Raw genomic sequence first — 24,878 nt, 5'->3', positions numbered from 1 at the left:
TGTAAATGAAGTGATGTGTAAAATGGGAACCAAATAGTTCTGATAAAAAAATAGAAACTGTAATTGATCTGAGACCTGAAAAGCACATAAAGTCTGCCTGTGTCACTTGTGTAAAGAGTTTGACCTCATGAGCAATAATTGAATCTTTTACTTTAAAACTTAAACACTTATCGAATAAAGTTCCAATGTTATTAAATTATTTTAATATCGAATCATTGAGATAATAAACCGTCGTTGTTGGTGGTCATTTATATGGTAACAAGAAGTTGCTTAAATCAAACTATTTTGCACTTTGGTGAATATAAAACATTGTTTCCATTAAGACCATAGTGTAATAAAACTTGTCTTCAATAAGTTAGGATCATGTGTCTATGAAAAGTAAGAAAGCATATTAAAGTGTTAATAATATGTATTTCAGTGGTTAAAACATGATCTGGCAACGTGTTCTCTCGTGTTTCTTCCCTCTTGCACTCCTAGAAAGGCTGGAACTTGCACAGTCTGATCAATTCGAACACCAGCACCGTCTTTATTCACCAACGGTTCATTTACGGACACGGCGATTTTATGCAACACTGCACATGCCCCAAAAATTCTGCAGACTTTTTCTTGTTTCATTCTGACCTTTAATATGAAACAGTATATGCTCATTTCAGTTTTAAGATATTTAAAGCAATTAGTACTAAAGGAAAAGGTGTCATGCATGCAGAAATATGTATCTTTTTTTATATTTCTTGATATATAGATAATATGCAAAAGTCATTTTAAAATACCTTCATTTAATGTTTTGACATTATAGTTTATTTTTTGCACTTACATAACTGTTCTAGAAAATTGATTGCGCTGATACCAAATGCATGTTCAAAATTCAAAATTGAAGACAAATTTACAAAACTTGACAAAGATCCTTAAGGACAGCCTTTTATTAATCAAGGCGGACCTTTTTCCAAATTTATATATTCGGGTTGCTGTCTCGCGGACGTTTAACACACATCTCTCAGCCATTTATGTGTAACCATTTCATGGATTTTGTTCTTTAATTATGTATGAATTGCAATGTTAAATCCGTATTTAATATAAATATACCTCATAATGGAGGACATGAACCCTTATTTTCAAAATACCAAAAGTCCTCTCTATGACGGATCAAGCAAGGGTAACAGGATAACAAAAAGTGCTTGTCTGTATTATTACATTTAGACATAAAAACATGATTTTAAAGAAATAACTCCGTATATATAACATCATGCTTAGGTAGTTCGAATACTTTCTATATACTCAATTCGAAATCTGTATATAGAATAACACAGAACAGAATATTTCATTTTTTCAAATTAAAGGGTCTATAAAAAGTAAAAACACAAAAATACCGAACTCCGAGGAAAATTCAAAAAGGAAAATCAAAAATCAAAAGGCAAAATCAAAAGTCCAAACACATCAAACGAATGGGTAACAACTGTCATATTCCTGACTTGGTACAGGCATTTTCTAATGTAGAAAATGGTGGATTGAACCTGGTTTTATAGCTAGCTAAACCTCTCACTTATATGACAGTCGCATCAAATTCCATTAAATTGTCAACGATGCATGAACAAAACAAACATACTCAAAGAGTAAAAATGTCAAAAATAGGGGTACAACAGTCAATATTGTGTTATCATCTTAATATCTCTACATAAACAACAAATGTAACAAAGAAGCACAAAAAGGCATACATTAATTTAACATTCTCATTTTGCTTTTCTTATACGGCTGAATTTATCTATGTAAAGTCTACCCATAATGATAGAAGGTTTCATTACTGATTTAAAAATGCGCGTTTGAAATTCGCACAGGTAGACATAAAAATAATTTTGTCGTATGACGGCATACATAAATGAAGACTTACGTAAAGTTGATATAACAAAAACAGACTTAACAGTAAAAGTAATAATAATAAATAAAGAGCATATCAACAACCAGTGATGGTGAAAACTACTGATGATACCTCGCCCAAATATTTCGTTGTTGAGTTTTGAATCTGAAAAAGCATCACACAGTAAAGCTGACTAATAATATAAACCCAGAAACCAATTTTCAGAAATCATTGTATTTAATTGTAGTTCTTCAGAAAAATATGACGATATTTTTTTTATTTGGCTGTCATGTGAAAAGTGTTCGGTAAACAGTAAGTGGTTGAGTGATGAATATGAAAACTTATCACACGATATAGCCGACTTCAATAAACCTTAGTTTCAGAAATCCTTGTAATGTAGTTCATGAAAAAAATCAACGAAAATATTCATGGGACGGAGGGATGAACTGGACGATTGAAAGGACGGACAGACAGACAGAGGCAAAACAGTATACCCCACTTTTTTGAAACGGCGGTATAATGATTGGAATAACATAAAGACTTTACAACAACAATAATATGATATAATTATCTTTATAGCACCATAAGCCTCAGTCACAATCGGAGTAAAAACAAAATAGAAAAAAACCCACTATATTTATCAAATAGTCAGTTTCAAGATATGTACTACATAATTCAAAAGAACTATTCTTTTAACAATACAATCGTCAGTATCCCCCATAACAGTCAAGTTTTCTTGTGTTAACATCGAGATGTGCTAGGAATGTGCTGAAAAAGTTTCTCCCTCAAATTGTTATGAAGTGAGCATTCGATTGAAAAATGACACTCATCCTCAACTCTATCTGCTGTACATTACGATTTTTCAATTCATAATGTAATGGGTGAGCACCGATTCTTAACTAACATATGCACTACCTTTCTTAAAATCTACGGAAGCGTATTAGCGCCACATATTTTTTTTAAATTTTTCTTCAAAAGTTTGCGCTACAACGCAAACCTTTGCGAAATAATGCAAACCTTTGTTTTATCTTATTTCTTATTTAAGATTCAAAGGAAACAGTTATTATTAATAGAGGAGGTTGTATATATCAAAATGTATCACTATTGTAGTCATTGCAAAGTAAAATCTTGAATAATTAGATCATATCATTAACTTCAATAATGAGCAGAATAATAATATAAGAAAATGTGGTATGAATGCCAATAAGAAAACTCTTTATTTAAGTCACTAATCCTAAAAGTAAATCATCACAGGCCAAAGTTCGGTTTTCAACATGGAGCTTACACTGCATGAACAACAAACTATAAAGGCCCCCCAGAAACGATATCCTTGTTAGTACTAGTATAGATATATTACAAAGAAAATTGCGAAAATTGCGGTTATACGGAAAAACAAAAATCAACCCTGCTAATATAGCTATAACCGAATATCAATATACTACCAAAATAAAGCTCTCGTTTGTGTAAAGTAGGTTGGCAAGAAACATATATACATGTAGAATGGAGATGTTTTATTAATAAAATTATGTTCTCTCTATTCATGCTATTTAAATTGCTATCCAAGCATCTTAAAAATACTTCATTATATCGAAATGAAAATTCAATGACTTTCTATCAAAGAATCTTGATCATATTCTGAGATTTAAAAAAAAAAAAATTGTCCTTACTAAAAATTAATTTTAAGCAGAAAGGTAAATTTGTCCATTTTACTTGGAGTTTCACAATTGTATGACATTATTTTGGATCCTTCAATTTGAATATAAGTGAATATCGATAGGGGATTAATAAGGGAATCAAAAGAGTAAACAAAATATACAAATCAATGTGCCTGATTTCGAGATATTAGCCATTGAAATTTTGGCGGGAAAATATTCTCTCTTGACTTTTCATAGCTTTTTCATTGACAAGTTTACATTCTCAAAACTATCAAAGAATAATTCAGATTTTAAAAGACTTTTACAGATTGCTTATCATTATGGATGTAAAAGATTTATAAAAAGATAAATGGGGGTCAATGCCATTTTTTAAGGCATTCCAATGAATAAAACCTGAGGTTTCCGAAATCTGACAAAAAAAGAAAAAACATGACAAGCGAACTGCAATGTACATTAACTAACCTCTGAAGCTAAACCCAAGTTATAGATTATCGATCTTATATAAAATGTCTGAAAAAAAATGATTCAATATATAATCAGGCTCTCCGACCAAACATAGTCTTTTCAAGAATCTACATGTATGTTATCTTTAAAAAATTAACCTACCAACCCCCTTTTTTCTAACCTTTCAACCATAATATTACATTGTATATTACATTTGTTGAACCTTATGAAATAAACAGAATAGACTGTAAGTGAAGCAAAGCAGTCATATTCCATTTAGAAAATAAACACCCTCTATATTTGTATTTGTTTACATATATTTCTATCTATGCAATTTCAGAGTGCATTTTGCTAAGGATAATATGTGTTTCCGTGGTAACAATTGAAGTCAACAACACTTGACGATTGTAATTTAAAGTTTGCGTTAGCTTTTATGTATTTTTTCCTGTCGGTTATAAAAAAAAATCAGGACATATAAGCTCCTAAACTGCAATATTCTGCAAATGAAAATTCCGTTTCCAAGGAAAAAATCGGTTGCTATGGTGATAAAACTAAAAAAAATCCCACACATTTTTCTATTAAATTTGGTAAAGTAGTATCCAAACTTCATAACTACAGTGCTAACTATTCTGTACACATTTGCACTTTTCTGAAAAACACCTGAGAAAATGTGGTAATTCAGCAAAACTCCCAATTTCAGAAAAGTTGAAAATATGCATTTTTTCACAAAATTTTACCAAAAAATACAAACTTGGTTGACATGCAATTTTCACTAAAATGAAGCTTAAACCAAGTTCTATCAATGTAACATATGAAAATTAATGAAAAATGCACGATTTTATTCATAGTCAGACTCTGAATTGTGGTGATTTAGCTGATTTTTGAAAGATTTTACCATGCTTAACAACCAAAAAATAGAGTGTCCGTTACCATGGCAACCACTCATATTTTCCCACTCAAAATTATTTTTTGAGCATTTTTCATTTATTGCTTCTACTAGACCAATTATAGAAAAAAATCTGAAACGTTCATGTATCGCACTCTACCTGGTTCTTACAAAGAGCTGTACTTAAATGTACTCACATATTGAGAGTTTATATCTTAAGGCAAAGTGAGGAATTATATGTTAAAAGGGAAACAATTTGTTGTGAACTTCAAAAAGGCCAAGGTAAAATAATGATTTGTACAAGTTATTATCTTTTTCTCCACAAAATGTGTACAGTAATAACATGTCCAAATAATAACACGTACACGACATATATAAAGGTTGTAACTTGTTTTTTTTTATGAATAAAGTTATAGAATAGCTGAAACTTTTACAATTAACATTTCCTTGTTTATCTTATATCCGCTCCAACATTTGATTCACTTTAATCTCATGAATAAACTTCAATCTCCAACCCTCTCTGAATGTGATTTTACTTCCGTATTCTTATATAGGTATCAGTTCTCTCTGAATGTGATTTTACTTCCGTATTCTTATATAAACCCTCTCTGAATGTGATTTTACTTCCGTATTCTTATATAGGTATCAGTTCTCTCTGAATGTGATTTTACTTCCGTATTGGGTTACTTCCCTTATATAGGTATCAGTTCATCAATGTTGGTATTTTTTTGCCAAATCATCAGCTTAAAGAATCACGCAATACGAATTAAATTACTATTGTGTTAATCTGATAACTATATTACACGTTGAATAACTGAGTTTAGTAACCCACAACCTCCCGCACAACAACTTTTTTTTTAAAACGCACACGTTTGTTTCTTAGAAATTTGTCCCTTGAGACAGAAGCTGTTGTCCACTTTATTTTTTGTTCCTCTAACAGGGTCAAATTGCATGTTTTGTTTGTAAGCGTATCCTTCTTTTGTTTTGATTGTTAAAAGACAAAACAACTCAAACACGACTTCTGTGATATTATGCAAAGCGTGCAATGTGCCTATTAAAAATGATTCCATTGTTATATTATTTATTGGAAGCGGTATGTTTATCGAATCTAAGCCTTTCAATCTTGAAAACTGGCTAAGTAAAAGGTCAATTTTGCACCTGTCTAAGTCAGGAGCCACTGGCCTTTGTTAGTCTTGTATGATTTTTAATTTTATGTTTTCGTGTAAAATTCGGAGTTTAGAATGAACTTTATTATCACTCAACTAGTATACCCATTTGTTTAGGGGCCAGCTGAAGGACGCCTCCGGGTGCGGGAGTTTCTCGCTACATTGAAGACCCATTGGTGGCTTTCGGCTATTGTTCGCTATATAGTTGTCGCTTTGACACATTCCCCACTTCCTTTCTCAATTTTTAATATTCAGGATTTAACGACACTGTTGATTTGGTAACTTTTTAGAATATGATTATTTAAAGGATTCAAAAGTTTATCAGTTTTAATAAGTGAAGTTGTGTTCGATCTGCTGAAAACCACAATTTCATATAATATATACCAATTATCTTTTTACCCTGTTGTATAGCTCCTAATCTCATACTTTAGCAATATAACTCAAATGTTCCGTCCCTAATATGTTACGTGCTTTATGTGTAAATCAGTACATTTCTTAATCAGATAAGTCAATTTTCTAAAAAGCAAATACAGGTAAAAAACCGAGAGACAAGAGTATATTCAAAATAAACGCGACACTATATAACATTAACATCTGGCTGTAAATTAATGAGGAAGTATTTTCCAGTTTGTACTCAGTAGATTTATGTGAACCATTAATCAATCGATGATCTCAATTAGGATGTATTTTGTAACTTTGCGTTTGTATGACATAGACGTGTCCTTTACATGATCAGGGGGAAACTCAGACTTACTGAATTAACTGATGGCAGGATTATTGTACTATCGTTATCAGAAAAATCGAAGCATGTTGACCATTCTTGGTACATAATCAAAGCTAAGGTTAGAAATTTGCTATACTTTTGTTTTAGATAAGGGTGAAGGTTTGGTACAATTTGAACGCTTACACACGCTTCAATTGTTTGCACCTTCTTTAGTCAGGAATCTGATGTTCAGTAGTTGTCGTTTATTGATGTGGTTCATGAGTGTTTACGTTTCTCGTTTTTGTTCTCTGTAGATTAAACCGTTGGTTGTCCCGTTTTAATGGTTTTACTCTATTAATTGTTTGGGGCCCTTTATATCTTGCTGGTTGGTGAAGTCCAGGGCTTCGTGTTAAAGACCGTAACATGACCTGTAATGGTTTACCTTTATAAATTGGCACTCACACAACATTTTCCTATATATACTATGAGCGATGTAAAAAAGTCCCTAACATTGAATCATACTTCGATTTGCGGTAGACAACCAGGTACAAATTCAACATGTATAACAAAGTGCAAACCATATATTCACTAGAACATATCATATGAAAACGGTCAGGGTATTGGAATTGTTCTATACAGGAGACAATGTAGGGTCAATTTATTTCGTTTATTGTTCTTCCCAACAACTTCAACATTATCTATCTTTTTATAAATGCGCAATTTAGCACAACCTAACTTTTCGAAATAATATATAAATTTCTGTATATTTTGTATTTTTTTGTGATTTGATTTGTTTTCTTGGATGTTCGCTACCTGTGTGTATGTATAAACTGTTCTGTATATATTTTAAGTTTTTTTTATACTTTAAGATTTAATTTCCGCGTTTAGTCTCGCAAATGACTCACAGGGGATAATTGTTACGTTTATATATTCAATACAATGTATAATCATAATATGTTAGATATTCAAGGATTTTTATCCATTCTTCTGTTTTATTTTTGTGAAATTATTGATTAACTTTTGTGTGTTTCAATATCCAAAGGATGAGTCAGTTCAGTTAACAAGGAAATGCATACAGCTTACTTAATCAATACATTTATTAATGAAATAAAGTGTACTGTCCTTAACGGGAAAAACCATGTCTAGCAATTTTAGTTGACCATGTTTGGTATAATTTAATCCAGGAGTTATCTTTTCTATGATTTACATAGAGTCTTAAAATTGAATGTAATAAAACTTAACATTTACTTGGCTTCACTTTTGACAAAATGATTATTTTTTTCGACCAAATAATAATCTAGAAATAACAATACTGTATGCCTGCTACATGTACCAATAATGTCCGAATAGAATTCCGGTTCGCTCTTAAATATTTATATTTAAATTTAATGATGTTTTCCAAAAAATAAGAAATGAATCTCCATCAGAAACTGAATTTAAGTGTCACTTAAATTTTATTTTTTTACAACAATTGATCACCAAATATCATTTAAATTTTCTACACATAATCTTTGGTATGTTCAGCAAATGTAATGTTAATATTTGAGTCAATAGGATTTGTAACAGCCTCTCTTTCGGAACAGTTTTATAACACGACGTACCATATTCGATACAAGCCTTCAAAACTTTATTTGAGGAAATCTGTTTCATAAAACAACAAATGCCACTTTTAAATCGACAAAATATTGTAAAGGTGGATCTCTGCGATTGAGATTTCCGCCTATGGCATCTTATACATGTTTGATAGGGTTTATGTATGGAGAAATGGAAGGCCAAACAGTAGTGTAAATGGCTTGTTGCTCTTTGGACTCGGTTAAAATCCTTGCCCCGTTTGGTCTGGCGTTGTTGTCCATGTGCATGGGTCATGACAATGTTGATACTAGTGGGGATTATTAAAATTAGGGACTACAATGTGTTTGTATTGGCTTTCATTTTTTGGTGATTTGTTTTGTATATGTGACTCTTTGTATTTCTTTTGTGCTTATAACGTGACTCTGTACTTTAAAAGATCCCGTCAGTATGATATTTGTCTATAATATGTCATTATGATATATTTCTATTATGAATTACTATATACGTTGAACCACAAACGTCAAAATCAATCAATGGCGTAGTGGAATTGACAATTTTTGGATTCTCATAAATTCTATGTATAACTTTGAACTAGTTTGAATCTCGGTCTATTTCTGTAATTTATTCTTACATACTTTTGATTTTTTAACTCTGTATGCGTACATTGCCTATGAAAAAATTTTAAAATTGTTTGTATGCACATTGAACAACAAATTTATGTGACGTATATAATTTTTCTAACGTCAGACACTCAAATCAATCCATGTGTTCTTAGACAGTAGATGTTATTGTGTCCTGTTGAATTGTTCCTTTTAAAAGTTTTGGATTCTCATATATTCTATGTATAATTCTTGGACTAGTTTGAATCTCGGTCTATTTCTGTAATTTATTCTTACATAAATTTGTGTGACGTATATAAGTTTTCTGACGTCGGACACTCAAATAAATCCATGTGTTCGTAGATAGGTTTTTGTGTCCTGTTAAATTGTTCCTTTAAAAGTTTTAGATTCTAATAAATTCTACATGTATGTATAACTTTCGGACTAGTTTGATTTCTGTAATTTATTCTTACATACTTTTGATTTTTTAACCCTGTATGCGTACATTGCCTATGGATTTTTTTTTAAATTGTTTGTATGCACATTGAACGACAAATTTATGTGACGTATATAATTTTTGTGACGTCTGATACTCAAATAAATCCATGTGTTCGTAGATAGGTTTTTGTGTCCTGTTAAATTGTTCCTTTCAAAAGTTTTGGATTCTCATAAATTCTATGTATAACTTTTGGACTAGTTTGATTTCTGTAATTTATTCTTACATACTTTTGATTTTTTAACCCCGTCTGCGCTCATTGCCTATGTAAATTTTAAAATTGTTTATAATCCTGGTACTTTTGATAACTATTGTATGCACATTGAACGACAAATTTATGTGACGTATATAATTTTTCTGACGTCAGACACTCAACTCAATCCAGGTGTTCGTAGATAGTAGATGTGTTTGTGTCCTGTTAAATTGTTATACGATGATGACTGATGTTCCCATATTTTGACTATTTTATAAATTGTGACTGTTTATTTAACGCATCATGTAAATGTAACAGAATTTGATGAGACTGTTATTAAAGTGAGAGGGTTAGCGCTATAGAACCAGGTTTAATCCACCATTTTCTACATTTGAAAATGCCTGTACCAAGTCAGGAATATGACAGTTCATGTCCATTCGTTTTTGATGCGTTTTGTGTTTTGATTTTGCCATGTGATTATGGACTTTCCAAATTGATTTTCCTCTGAGTTCAGTATTTTTGTGATTTTACTTTTTTTTAAGGCACCAAATAGCTATGTCTGTCCGTATATGTTACCCTTTTGAATAAGCATACCCAGCTTACAACGATAAAAGAAGCAACCCCGTACTGGAACACCACCAGCACTGAATGCAGTCCTTGTGCAAAACATTTGTTTTGGTCATTGGCCGTTTTGTTTCCCTATCAAATTCGTATTATAACGTCTACTGGCAGTAAGGGAAACTGACTCCCATCTGACCAATGAGTGTTTTGTCAACTTCTTATGTTCAAGCAAAGATAGTCATTATTCCATTGAAACCTGACGGATGGGTTCCTGTCTGTAAGTACAGGTCTCTATACACCACGACTTTCTCTTTGGTTGTCACTATGAAGTCGACGTACAAATGTACGAACAATAACACGACCACCAGGAGACACAGTGTATTTGTTAACGCGCAGATGACCTTTGAGAAAAGGTTGCTTGACTTCTTTTTCGGAATTAAAAAAATTTGGTCGTAATTAATTTTCTTAGTGTATTTTAAAATTTATTCATAACACCAAATACTAATATTTATTTTGCAATTATTATAGTTAAAATATTGTCAGTTATATTTCGGTGGTGCTTAACTTTTGGCGGACTGTATATATCATATATATCAAAGTTTTAACTTATTTCTTGATAAATAAAGTTATAGAATAACTGACACTTTTACATTAATATTTCCTTGTTTATCTTATATCCGCTCCAACATTTAATTCACTTTAATATCATGAACAATCTACAAACCTCAAACCCTGAAACGAATGTGTTTTTACTTCCGTATTTTTATATAGGTATCGGATTATCAATGTTCGTTTTTTTGTGGACAAACTCATCAATTTAAACAATTATGCAATACGAATTCAGTTACTTTTATGTAAATCTTATATTTGTATAATACACGTGGAATGACTGTTTTTCGTAACCCACTTTCTCCCGTGCAACATTTTTTTTTTAAACAGAATCAAAAAACATTTCTCTGAAGCTATGACCATTTATTGATTTATCTATTGATGGTGCAAGTGTGTGTATCGTATACTGGAACTACCTCTGTATCGGTTGTGTTATTCACCTGGTAAACAAAATAATGAACCAATCAACTATGATTAACCATCTGCTTAATTCATTGTAATATATGTATCAAGTTAATGATAGAATGTCAACAAATTCATCAGATAGTTGTACCTATCAAGTCAAAATGTCAACTGCGACTCTCCATTTGATATTGTATGTTTATTGTTCGTCCATATATCGTATATGTATATCCAAGTTGTAACTTGTTTATTGATAAACAAAGTAAAAGAATAACTGAAACTTTTACAATTATTATTTCCTTGTTTATCTTATATCCGCTCCAACATTTAATTCATGTTAATCTTATGAAAAATCTACAAATTTCAAACCCTCTCTGAAAGTGATGTTCCTACCGTATTTTTATATAGGTATCAGATTATCAATGTTGTTGTTTTTTGTTTTGTTTTTTTTTGTGGGTGGGGGGGGGGGGGGGGGGGGGCAAACTCATCAACCTAATAAGTCATGCAATACAAATTATCAGATTTTCATTATTTGTATCTGTTTTGTTTTAAGAATTCATAAATCAAAATAAAATCCTCATTTTGTGTCAACTCACTTATTATTTTATTTCATCATACATGAACATGATAAATGGTTGGAGCACACCTTCCGACACTTATGTATAATTAACAAGGTACATCTTGACGAAACAATTAACATTGACCAAAGGGGATTCCTATTTACAGTAGCATTGACCAAAGTGGATTTCTATTCACAGTAGCATTGACCAAAAAAGATTCCTATTTACAGTAGCATTGACCAAAGGGGATTCCTATTTACAGTAGCATTGACCAAAGGGGATTCCTATTTACAGTAGCATTGATCAAAGGGGATTCCTATTTACAGTTACATTGACCAAAGGGGATTCCTATTTACAGTAGCATTGACCAAAGGGGATTTTTATTTACAGTAGCATTGATCAAAGGGAATTCCTATTTACAGTAGCATTGACAAAAGGGGATTCCTATTTACAGTAGCATTGGCCAAAGGGGATTCCTATTTACAGTAGCATTGACCAAAAGGGATTCCTATTTACAGTAACATTGACCAAGGTGGATTCCTATTTACAGTAGCATTGACCAAAGAGGATTCCTATTTACAGTAGCGTTGACCAAAGGGGATTCCTATTTACAGTAGCATTGACCAAAGGGATTCCTATTTACAGTAACATTGACCAAAGGGGATTCCTATTTACAGTAGCATTGACCAAATGCAATTCCTATTTACAGTAGCATTGACCAAAGGGGATTCCTATTTACAGCAGAATTGACCAAAGGGGATTCCTATTTACAGTAACATTGACCAAAGGGAATTCCTATTTACAGTAACATTGACCAAAGTGGATTCCTATTTACAGTAGCATTGACCAAAGGGGATTCCTATTTACAGTAACATTGACCAAAGGGGATTCCTATTTACAGTAACATTGACCAAAGGGGATTCCTATTTACAGTAACATTGACCAAAGGGGGTTCCTATTTACAGTAGCATTGACCAAAGGGAATTCCTATTTACAGTAGCATTGACCAAGGGGGATTTCTATTTACAGCAGCATTAACCCAAGGGGATTCCCATTTACAGTATCATTGACCAAAGGGGATTCCTATTTACACTAACATTGACCAAAGGGGATTCCTATTTACAGTAGCATTGACCAAAGGAGATTTCTATTTACAGTTGCAATGACCAAAGGGGATTCCTATTTACAGTTGCCTTAACCAAGGGGGATTCCTATTTACAGTAGCATCGACCAAAGGGGATTCCTATTTACAGTAGCATTGACCAACTGTGATTCCTCTTTACCGTAGCATTAACCAAAGGGGATTCCTATTTACAATAACATTGACCAAAGGGGATTCCCGTTAACAGTAGCATTGACCAAAGGGGATTCCTATTTACAGTAGCATTGACCAAATGTGATTCCTATTTACAGTAGCATTGACCAAAGGGGAATTCCTATTTACAGTAGCATTGACCAAAGGGGATTCCTATTTACAGTAGCATTAACCAAAGGGGATTCCTATTTACAGTAACATTGACCAAAGGGGATTCCTATTTACAGTAGCATTGACCAAAGGGGATTCACATTTACAGTAGCATTGACCAAATATGATTCCCATTTACAGTAGCATTGACCAAAGGGGATTCCTATTTACAGTAGCATTGACCCAAGGGGATTTCTATTTACAGTAGCATTGACCAAAGGGTATTCCTATTTACAGTAGCATTGACCAAAGGGGATTCCTATTTACAGTATCATTGACCAAAGGGGATTCCTATTTACAGTAGCATTGACAAAAGGGGATTCCTATTTACAGTAGCCTTGGCCAAAGGGGATTCCTATTTACAGTAGCATTGACCAAAAGGGATTCCTATTTACAGTAACATTGACCAAGGTGGATTCCTATTTACAGTAGCATTGACCAAAGGGGATTCCTATTTACAGTAGCGTTGACCAAAGGGGATTCCTATTTACAGTAGCATTGACCAAAGGGATTCCTATTTACAGTAACATTGACCAAAGGGGATTCCTATTTACAGTAGCATTGACCAAATGCAATTCCTATTTACAGTATCATTGACCAAAGGGGATTCCTATTTACAGCAGAATTGACCAAAGGGGATTCCTATTTACAGTAACATTGACCAAAGGGAATTCCTATTTACAGTAACATTGACCAAAGTGGATTCCTATTTACAGTAGCATTGACCAAGGGGGATTCCTATTTACAGCAGCATTAACCCAAGGGGATTCATATTTACAGTAACATTGACCAAAGGGGATTCCTATTTACAGTAACATTGACCAAAGGGGATTCCTATTTACAGTAGCTTTGACCAAAGGGGATTCCTATTTACAGTAGCATTGACCAAGGGGGATTCCTATTTACAGCAGCATTAACCCAAGGGGATTCCCATTTACAGTAGCATTGACCAAAGGGGATTCCTATTTACACTAACATTGACCAAAGGGGATTCCTATTTACAGTAGCATTGACCAAAGGAGATTTCTATTTACAGTTGCAATGACCAAAGGGGATTCCTATTTACAGTAGCCTTAACCAAGGGGGATTCCTATTTACAGTAGCATTGACCAAAGGGGATTCCTATTTACAGTAGCATTGACCAACTGTGATTCCTCTTTACAGTAGCATTAACCAAAGGGGATTCCTATTTACAATAACATTGACCAAAGGGGATTCCTGTTAACAGTAGCATTGACCAAAGGGGATTCCCATTTACAGTAGCATTGACCAAATGTGATTCCTATTTACAGTAGCATTGACCAAAGGGGAATTCCTATTTACAGTAGCATTGACCAAAGGGGATTCCTATTTACAGTAGCATTAACCAAGGGGGATTCCTATTTACAGTAACATTGACCAAAGGGGATTCCTATTTACAGTAGCATTGACCAAAGGGGATTCACATTTACAGTAGCATTGACCAAATGTGATTCCTATTTATAGTAGCATTGACCAAAGGGGATTCCTATTTACAGTAGCATTGACCCAAGGGGATTTCTATTTACAGTAGCATTGATCAAAGGGTATTCCTATTTACAGTAGCATTGACCAAAGGGGATTCCTATTTACAGTATCATTGACCAAAGGGGATTCCTATTTACAGTAGCATTGACCCAAGGGGATTCCTATTTATAGTAGCATAACATTGCCTGTTTAAGTCATGGATATATGTTACTTATTTTCTTTGCAATCACACAACAATACAAAACATTGTGATAATTTTTTTATCGTATGGTATGGAAATTGCCATACTATTTTTTTGGTAAAAAAGGTATGCATATTAGCCTGACACAGTTCCGAAAACTGCATTGGTGGAAGTTGATCTATCAACATTGGTATTTTCTGTTTTTTGTTGTTCAGTAACAATTTACATTGACAAAAGGGGATTACCATGTACAGTAACGTTACAATGCATGTTTTGTTACTTATTTTTCTTGCTAGTTACACAAAAATACAAAACATAGCCTTTGTGATATTTTATTTATGGTTACAATTTGCTATACTATTTTGTGTAAAAAGGTATGCATATTACATTTAAGCCTGAACAATCTCGAAAACTGATTTGATGGAAGTTGATCTTTCAACATTGGTATTTTTTTTTCTCCGCCAGGCAATATTATTAAAAAATACTGTTGATGAGTTTAAATGTCGAACTGTTACATTGTCATTTAAACGGTAATAAATCCGACCAAGAGGGTAGGTCATGGTATTCATAACATGTTTAAATTTACTTGTCTTGTTATGCATGTAAAAAAGGGGCGAAAGATACCAGAGGAACATTCATAGATCGAAAATAAACTGACAATACAATGGCTTAAAATAAAAAAAGACAAACAGACAAATAATAATAAACAAGACACAACATAACAAAACTAAAGACTAAGCAACACGAGCCCCACCGAAAATTGGGGGTGTTCTTAGGTTCTCCGGAAGGGTGAGCAGATCAAAAATATTGTATCAATTGGGAGATATATACTCCGTATGTAGGCGCTGCTAGGTTGTTGCAACACAAAAATGAAAGGTTCAATATTAATTGGGAAGCTAAAACCCACTCTTTTGTCGTAAAGTTTTGTTTTCAGCCGACTCTTAATGTCAATTTCTAGATGTTAGCCAAGATATGAGGCAGACTTAACTTAATGTTATGTATCCTTTATATATAAGTAAAATGTTCTCCCTCACGGACAGAAAGTTATATAAAAAGTTCAGAAAATGTGCAACATGCGTTTTTTTTTATGTGCGAGTAACATTCGCTTTCAATGAACGCAAACGAGACAAAATGATTTGTGTCGATGCTTACAAAAGAAGGACGCATTTTCATTTTTTCGAATCAGGAATCAAATCATGATCGTGTACTGGTGCAGCGATACGTGTAATATAAATACTGTAAACACAAATCCTGTAAAGAACATGGATTGAGATGTCTGTAAATGAGTAAAGAAAATAATAACTGTTTACAGAGAAATATTTGTCATACATTCTATAAGTAGACTAAACATATAAACTAGACAAAAGGAAACAATTTTACAATAAAACACGAGAACATCTGTTGGTTAACATTAAAAATGTACACAGTTCTGTCTACGCATGGTTTTGTTTTACGTACTTGTTACATTCAGATCAGATTTAAAACTACAACACCCTTTCGGTTTCTTGAATGAAGAATACCAAACCGTTTTTCGTTATTTCACCGTACGGGTATTTTTTAAAGTCTTTGAACTTATGAAGAAATCCATTATATTCCAACATCGTGTTTTTTGGTTTTTGACAACGTCAGTTTCGTTGAAATGTCGTTCTGCAGTTATCTCCAAAACATGTGATAGAAGTGGAAAATATTTATGAGTTTTAAAAAAATATCATAATAAAATATAACTCCAACCAAGTCAGTCTCCTAACAGGTGTACATCCTTAATATTAAAAAAGGAAGATGCTGTTTGATTGCCAATGACATTACCATGATTACTGTCCACAAGACAACGAAATGACACATAAGTTTACAGTTATAGGTCATCGTACGGCCTTCAACGATGAGAAAAGCTTACACAGCATAGTGAGCTATACAAGGCCCCGAAATCAAAAATGTAAACCAACTAAAACATGAAAACTAACAGCCTTTTTTAGTCTGTTTGTTTTGCTCACAAGTTGATATAATTGAAAGAGAATCGTATGCGACTGTCATACAAATGAGAAGTTTAGCTAGTTATAACACACCATTGTTTACATAAGGATACGAAGGTATCAAGTCATGAACATTACAGTTGTTTTCCATTCGTTTGATGTGTTTGAGATTCTATAAGGGGGCTTTCCGTTTTGAATTGTCCTTGAAATTCAATATTTTTTTGTATTTTACTTGTTATATGTTACTGAGGAATCCACCTGATGACAAGCACGACACTTCTTCACGATTTGGCAGGCGGGCCGATTTTTTTCGGTATACAGCATTCCAAGTTTCTTTGATGATCGAGTTTTATTATTCAACAGATCTGTCCATGCCTCAACATCTAGGTCACGACTGACTAAACCTAAAAATTGGCCAACAAGTACAATTACAAAAATACAGAATACCGAGGAAATTGAAAACGGAAAATCTCTAATTTAAAGGCCAAGTGTAAACTAAACTAAACTAAACTTAAATAACACTAACCTAAGCAGATACAAATAAAACTCTTTAAACTATATGTTGTTTGACTTAACCCCTGTATGTCCTTCTTCGTTGATGACATTTTATATTTCACTTCCCAGTTCCCTTAAAGAATCAAATACACTGTGACATTATAACATCTAAATAAAATGCAATGCGGTTTAAAGAGTTGATATATATCGGAACATATCATTCAAACATAAATGATTACCTATATAAACAAGTATTTTATTTGTATCTGCTTAGGTTAGTGTTATTCTAGGGAATATCAATTCTATTTGACTGGTTTAGTTTCATAAAAAAATGACCTGTTGAAAAAATATGATTTTTTTGTAAAAACATGAATAACTTGGTTGGATATATATAGCAGTTTGACTAACACTAAATTGAATCGATAATTATTTTCTACATGTAATAACATACAGTGCACTCGATAGTGTTAACATTAACCTGTCTCCACTTGTTTTCACCTAATAAGAAATAAAAACCAAAAAGCAAAGGGAGTACTAGAGGAGGACATCATTTAAAAAAAATAACTAGCCATTATTTGATACTATAACCATTTTATTGTCCGAACTGATATATCCGATACATATTTATCTTCATTCAAATAAATTATTATGAGTGAAATCGAGGAAAGTAAAATGGTAACTGTAAGAAAACCTCAAGTATATCTTTTTTTCAGAAATCTTACAATCAGCATGGAAACAAACAGTAGACAGCTTGAGGAGGTAAAATTTGAATATATATATATATATGTGTTTTTTAACGATTTTGTTTATTATGTATGTAAACAGGAACAATCTATTTAAAGATAAGAACACAAAATGTTTCAAGTAATGCTCCTTATTGTAAAATATAAAAACAATATTTAAATTAATTCGGAGGACAAGGTTGTGATATATTTCTAGGAATCGCACATTAATGACTGTTTGACAACTAACGGAGGCAAAATAGTGCTGTATAAAGATAGGGTTATGCATTTGGGCTATCTTACCAACGTAAACTTTAACATATTTGCTAATCAACTTCTTATCAATTCTACATGAGGCATTGAAGACTGCGGCCTCTTAGTTGTGTATACATTCCTGAAACAAGATACGTGTATCTTCGTTGTCCATTCTTTTGTATGCAGCAAAAACATATCAACTCTTTAAATTTGTCTTTTAGTTTGAAATGTGTAATAAAGGTTAGAAAAGTCAAATGTTTTAATACTATTACAACATGTACAAGATGAAAGAGAGTTAGATTGTATGTACTCTAAAAGATCTTTGGAAGTTTTAAGTATCCACCTCTGATTCACGCCACCTCTACAATAGGCAGTTTCAAAATAATTTTAAAGTCCGTCTTCGATTGCTGATCAAATAGATGTTAATAATTTAAAAAGAGGTTTCGTTGAGCACTTTGAAGACCCAGCAATATACCGTTCTTTGTAAGGACATTAATGCAGTTTGGGTATCCAATACAGTGATGGAAGATTCAGTCCATCATCTTTGGTTATAATTCCAAACGAAAATATAACAAACCTATGATTATCTAGGATTTCCTCTTTGAACAGTGTCGTAGGGTATAAATTGGGTTTCCAAGTGAATTGTCAATACCTATTTCGTTTATCAAGCAGTTAATGTAAAGAGTTTTACACACCGACACGATGTTGTTTGGGGCTTTGTATGCGGGGACAACAACATATTTCTCATGAAAGTAGGATAAGTGGTTTGCAACAGTAGGGTCTTTAAAGATTGACGTAGCATGGGCATTGAATGACCCATTAAGATTTTTAATTCTGATTTGTATCAACGACCTCACTGCCTTAATTCACTCGAAAAGAGTATATACGTCTTTATTTCACGTCTAGCTCATTGCCTTGTATAATCCTAGACTGAATCCATCAAAATGTAAAAGTTGTATTTCCAATTGATGGATTTCGGCTCACGATATGTTGGACCTTTCGATAACACGTTTCGAACGGAAGTGTTATTAACAATGTTGAGGTCACCGGTAATAACGTAGCCAGCCGGATGATATGTGAATTGGGAGCTAGGAACAAAACACATGAGTAAATTTAAATTCAGTTTTGTGTAATTAAAAAAAAAAAATAACAACAAAAAATAACCAAAAACAACAAAGAAACATTATGCAGTTGCCTTATTACTATGTCAAACCATTTGACCCTAAAAATGGGCTCGTCTATCATTGTGATACGCAGGAAACGAGATTTGTTTTGTATTAAGGAATAGACCCGTATTTACCATTTGCGCATTTTGAAGTTTATATGGTATGAATGTATTCAGCTATAACAAGATTAGCAGGATGAGTTTGATGTTAACGTTGAATACATTTGAACAGTATACTGGCTCCAAGCTACTAAATATGTTATTCTGCTCTTTAATTCAGCGTGTATAGCGGGAAGCATGTAACACGTTTTAAGCTTTTTTATTCTCTTAAGTACAGCACAACATATAAACATAATAAACCCTAAGCTACCATACTATTTCGCCTTCTGCAAGATGTTTAGTTTTCACTATTACTCCTAAATGTTGGACGCTAAGGAATCCAAATAGTTCTGAATAATTTCCCTGATATGCGTAGCTTATATTTGAGATTTTTGTTCAAAAAATATTTTAATGCTGGTTGAACTATAGATGCAAAAGAAAACAACAACATATCAGGATTATGTTATATCTTGTGATGTCCAATTTAAAAATAATTTGATATATTTCGTGCTTCATTTTATTCCTAACAACAAATGGTGATAATCAAAGTCGTGTCTCTTGTTGTAAAATACATCATCCGCTTTTGAGAAATATTTAGTTTGTGATCCAATTTAATACTTACAAATACACTCATCATAGATATCGGGACTAAATTTTTGTATAAACACCAGACGCGCGTTTCGTCTACAAAAGACTCATCAGTGAAGCTCGAATCCCCTAAAAAATATAAAAGGAAAATAAAGTACGAAGTTGAAGAGCATTGAGGACTAAAATGCCTAAAAGTTTTGCCAAATCCAGCTAAGGTAATCTATGCCTGTAGTAGAAAAGCTTTAGTATTTCAAAAATTCTAAATTTTGTAAACAGTTAATTTATAAATATAACCATATCAATTATAATTCTTGTCAGCACAAAAAGAACTGTTTACTGGGCTGGTGATACCCTCGGAAAATAAATCTGCAATTTCTGTATTTTATACATCAACTTATAAGCACCATTAAGGTCATTTTGGTTTTGTTTCGTTACGCTTTGAGTTCGTTTTGCAATTAACATGTACCCCTATGTTAGCCTATTTTTCATTTTTGATAACATAATAAAAAATCAAAAAATCAAAAATCAAAATGCGAAATAAACAAAATACTGGGGCTGCTTACTACAGAAATTTGACAAAATCATGCAAATAGTGATACAAAAATAGGATTTGACACATACGTTTTTTTGGTCGTACTTTATCATGTTAGAGGGAAGGCCAACATGTTTTTGATTTTGTTTCACGGCGGCCATCTTGAATTAAATATTGACATCATTTTGCTCATTACCATCACCTTTGAAAACATGTACGACAAAACCAACAGCTGAATTTCAAGAACATAATATCAAATTTCAAAATGAGTTTCTTTCATTACACCATTGTCTAAAATCGTCAAATTCTATTGATTCGTCGTGATTTTCGTTATTTAAGACTTTCATAAGCAGACATTAGCAAATCAAACAATATAAATGCGTTTACCTGATGGGCTAGTCTAGGTTTTGGAGTATCAGAACTTGACAAGAACGATTCTGTTGTCCCAGATTATGCAACATCGGCTTCTGAAAAAGCATCTATTCAACCACTTTCCCGCAATAAATCACACACAACCTTAAAACATGCCATATCAATATGTATACCTTCGAACAACGAATTTGTTTTCGCCGTATTCATTTGGCCATTCCTATTGAATTTGCTTTGCCAACACAAAGAGCGGCTGGTCTGCTGTTATTATTGGAGTATGACGAGATTTAAAAAACGACACAATATCCCTAACCTTATCCATCGAATATTTTATGGTAGCAACTGATTTGCTTGTTGTTAACAAAATGACATTAAGCAGGTAAGACTCCCTTGAACAGTCTTCGTAAAGAATGGAATGATGACCATGATATTTTTTCGGCCGTAATATGTTCACTCTTTAACATTATTTAAGAACTCATACTCGTTTTGCAAACTCATGAATAGAAAGTCGTGGTTACGTATATTAGTTACATCGTCAGGCAGAATGAGTGGTCCTGGTTATGTTTTAAGCCCTGCACGTTTCATATTCGGATAAGCAGCTATGACATTTTTGGCCCAACACAGTATATCCTTCATCTGACGATTTCATTAGGTCTATTGTGACTTCCTGACATAAATAACACAAACAAAATGTACAATCCATTTCCGAACCATCTGCTGAGGATAAGCGAATTATTTTCGCCATTTTAAAACTAAATAACTATTATATAAATTAACACAAATAATCAGCAATGCAATAATAGAACAATAACGCAAATATAATCTGAGTCATTAATAAATGAAACAGTAGTTATCCGTGGGTTACAAACTAAAACGCCATTGAAACAGGACGATGCACCCAGCCAGTTACATCTTTAAATGAAAGAATTTGTCAGTTTTGTGATGGAAATACGCTTGATACTGAACAATATTTTTAAATGAACTGTAATTTTAATTCGGACTTGAGAGAGGAACTTTTAAATTCACCCTTTTTATCAAACTTTGTTTCTATTATCTGGAGTGTAGAATCAAAATTTAATCATATTATGATTTGTGATGAAATTCAATTATAAGTAGCTAAAACATTGCATTTGACGTTTAAGAGGAGAAAGATAAATTTATAACTTTTAAAGAACTTAAATTTCTTATTATTATTTATTAGCATATTATTTAAGATTTTTAAATCAATTATCTTTTTTTTTCTTTTTAATTTTGAAAAATGTTTTTAACTGTGTATGCATTTTATGAGCATGAGGGAAAAGTGTCTCCTATGTCTCTTGAGGCAAGAATCTAATATATTTTTATGCTGTTTTTATCTGATGTATAATATAGTATGTATACTGTTAGATTGTGACACTGTTATAAACTAATTACTAATTACGTTTTTCATGGTTTTCTACGGTTTAAAATGGAATTTAGAATTACATTATAAGAAAAAAGTAAAATCACAAAAATACTGAACTTAGAGGAAAAATAATTCGGAAAGTCCATAATCACATGACAAAATCAAATAACAAAACGCATCAAAAACGAATGGACAAGAATTGTCATAATCCTGACTTGGTACATGCATTTTCAAATGTAAAAAAATGACTTTAAATTTTTTCTGTCTATTCGAAATAACACACAACAAATGTGGTGCACACTGTTAGATAACTCGCTACTAGCGTTTTTCAGTGTGCACCAATTTTGTTATGTTATTTCTGCATAGACAGAAAAAAAAGTCCACATTTTTTTTATTTTTGTTTTAGTTTTGAATTGATTAGTTTTGCAGAGACCATGGTTATTTTTATATCGGTAGTACACGCATTGTAGAATGTCAACATCCTCTTGCAGGATGTGTACTGATCGGATCATCCATGTACAAGTTAGGAGAATAAGGATATTTTCTGAAGCCCCGATGTAAAGTGTTGTGTCTTAATTTATTGATTTTGTTTATTTATCATATCAATTATTTTTACATTCGAACAGTTGTTTTATGTTATACAGGCTCTACTTTCTGCTGCAAGTTATGGTGACACGCAAACAATAAAGAGATGTTTAGAGGGAGGAGCAAATGTTAACTATCAAGACTATGTGAGTTACGGTAATAGTATACAAATACACGCTTCAATTGTTTGTTTGATTTTTGTAATTGATAGTTTATGCAGTACTTCAAACCTCTTTCATATACAAACAAAAAACCTTTTTTTAGGTTATCACTGGCTATTCTCTATTCCTCAACCAGTTATCCATGAATACTTATGACGTTCCCCTTAACATTACCACCAATCAGTATTATCGGCACTGCATAATTATCAGACGTAATGCGACATGTCAGTGTTGCTAGATTTTTTGCATTTATCTATAGCATTAAATATACGAAATTTGTTTTACATCCACACAATTTTGACTCGTTTTCATTTTTCGTTTGAGCTTGTATCATATTTTACCTCCAGTTTATATGATCCGTTCATCCTATATTGACTATTAAAATTCAAGAGTCTATCGAAAAATGAGGGTACTTTTTCTAAAAATGAGGGTACTTTGTATATGGCCTTCCAAATACTGTTTGATCCCTAACATAAATGAAGAGACATTTATTGTCGAAATCCGGATCTGGTGTATTAATCAAATATTGACAACATATGATTGTGTAATAATCTGGTGGCCACAAGTTATTTGTTTTTCTGTTAAGTATTAAATTTATATTAAGTTCCATATTGATACATTTTGTGATCAATTTTTTTTTGGCAATGGCCAATGGAAGTCCGCAGGGTTAACGAACATCAGTTGTTCGACCTGTTAGTCAAATGCGTTTTGTTTAAATATATACTTTCACTTGTTTGGTCTTTTGGAAAATGGTGTTTGTGCTGTTTTTATACCTTTCTACAACGAAATTTGTTTTACATGCACACGTATATAAATTGTGGTTTTTATCCAACACAATCAAAGGTTTGAACTTAGTTTTCAATTTGGACTCGTATATATACATGTATATATAGGCGTAAAAAATAAATTTCACATGTGCAGATGTATATATAACTACAAAAAAATAGATGAAGAAATGTTCGAAACTTTTGTTGCAAAATTTAACGCCGAAATCACAGAAAGTATTAACAATTTATGGAGATCTGATTGTGAAAAAGAAGAAATTAAATCTGTACAAATCTGGGAAAGGAAACAGCTATGGCTTGAAGAATACAAAGACCATTTCGGTGATTTATTCGTTACCGAAGAAAACACACAGGTTGATAGCGCATATAAAAAGAAAACCTTTCCACGTAAAGAAAGGAAAATACAAAGAAAGTATCCCGGAAATTCACACAATACCGATGATAATTTAACAAATCAAGCAGTAGTACATGTATCACATACTCCGCACAAAAATATCCAGCCCCGGAATAAACCAAAGGATCATCAAAATCAAAACCGTTCTTCTAAACAAACAACAAATGCGAATCAAAATAACTATAATTTGAGATTACGAAGAAATCCTGAACCACATAGAAGACAACAAAATTTTGTAAATGATAATGGTACTACATACATAGGACAAAACGTACAGAACCATTTTTTAGGACAACGCAGGATGAACGACAAAGGAGGAGGGACGACAGACCGCAGTATACGGAACCAAATTCAATCATCAGTCAACACGAATTACGAGGAGACATTCCTGAAGGAAATAGCCTAACAAACACGGAAAAAATTCACCCTAGAATCATAAACTTGTCGCATAGAAAATTACAATTAAGGGAAATAAATCTTTAAAAAAGAGGATTAAAATTTACACCAACACCTAATGAGGATAA

General features: G+C 32.5%; 1 protein-coding gene across 1 annotated transcript in view; it reads left to right on the top strand.

The window, feature by feature from the left end:
• Positions 1-22,303: 22,303 nt before the first annotated feature.
• Positions 22,304-24,878, top strand: part of LOC134694551 (ankyrin repeat domain-containing protein 6-like) — a 43,141-nt gene continuing 40,566 nt past the window's right edge. Inside the window, exons 1-2 of the mRNA XM_063555564.1 lie at positions 22,304-22,366; positions 23,074-23,160. Coding sequence (XP_063411634.1) covers positions 22,304-22,366; positions 23,074-23,160 — 150 coding nt within the window. The remainder of the gene's footprint in view (positions 22,367-23,073; positions 23,161-24,878) is intronic.

This window comes from Mytilus trossulus, chromosome 13, assembly GCF_036588685.1.
Source record: "Mytilus trossulus isolate FHL-02 chromosome 13, PNRI_Mtr1.1.1.hap1, whole genome shotgun sequence".
Classification (NCBI taxonomy): Eukaryota; Metazoa; Mollusca; class Bivalvia; order Mytilida; family Mytilidae; genus Mytilus; species Mytilus trossulus.
The sequence above is the reverse complement of the archived record's forward strand: the minus strand, read 5'-3'. Positions and strand labels throughout refer to the sequence as shown.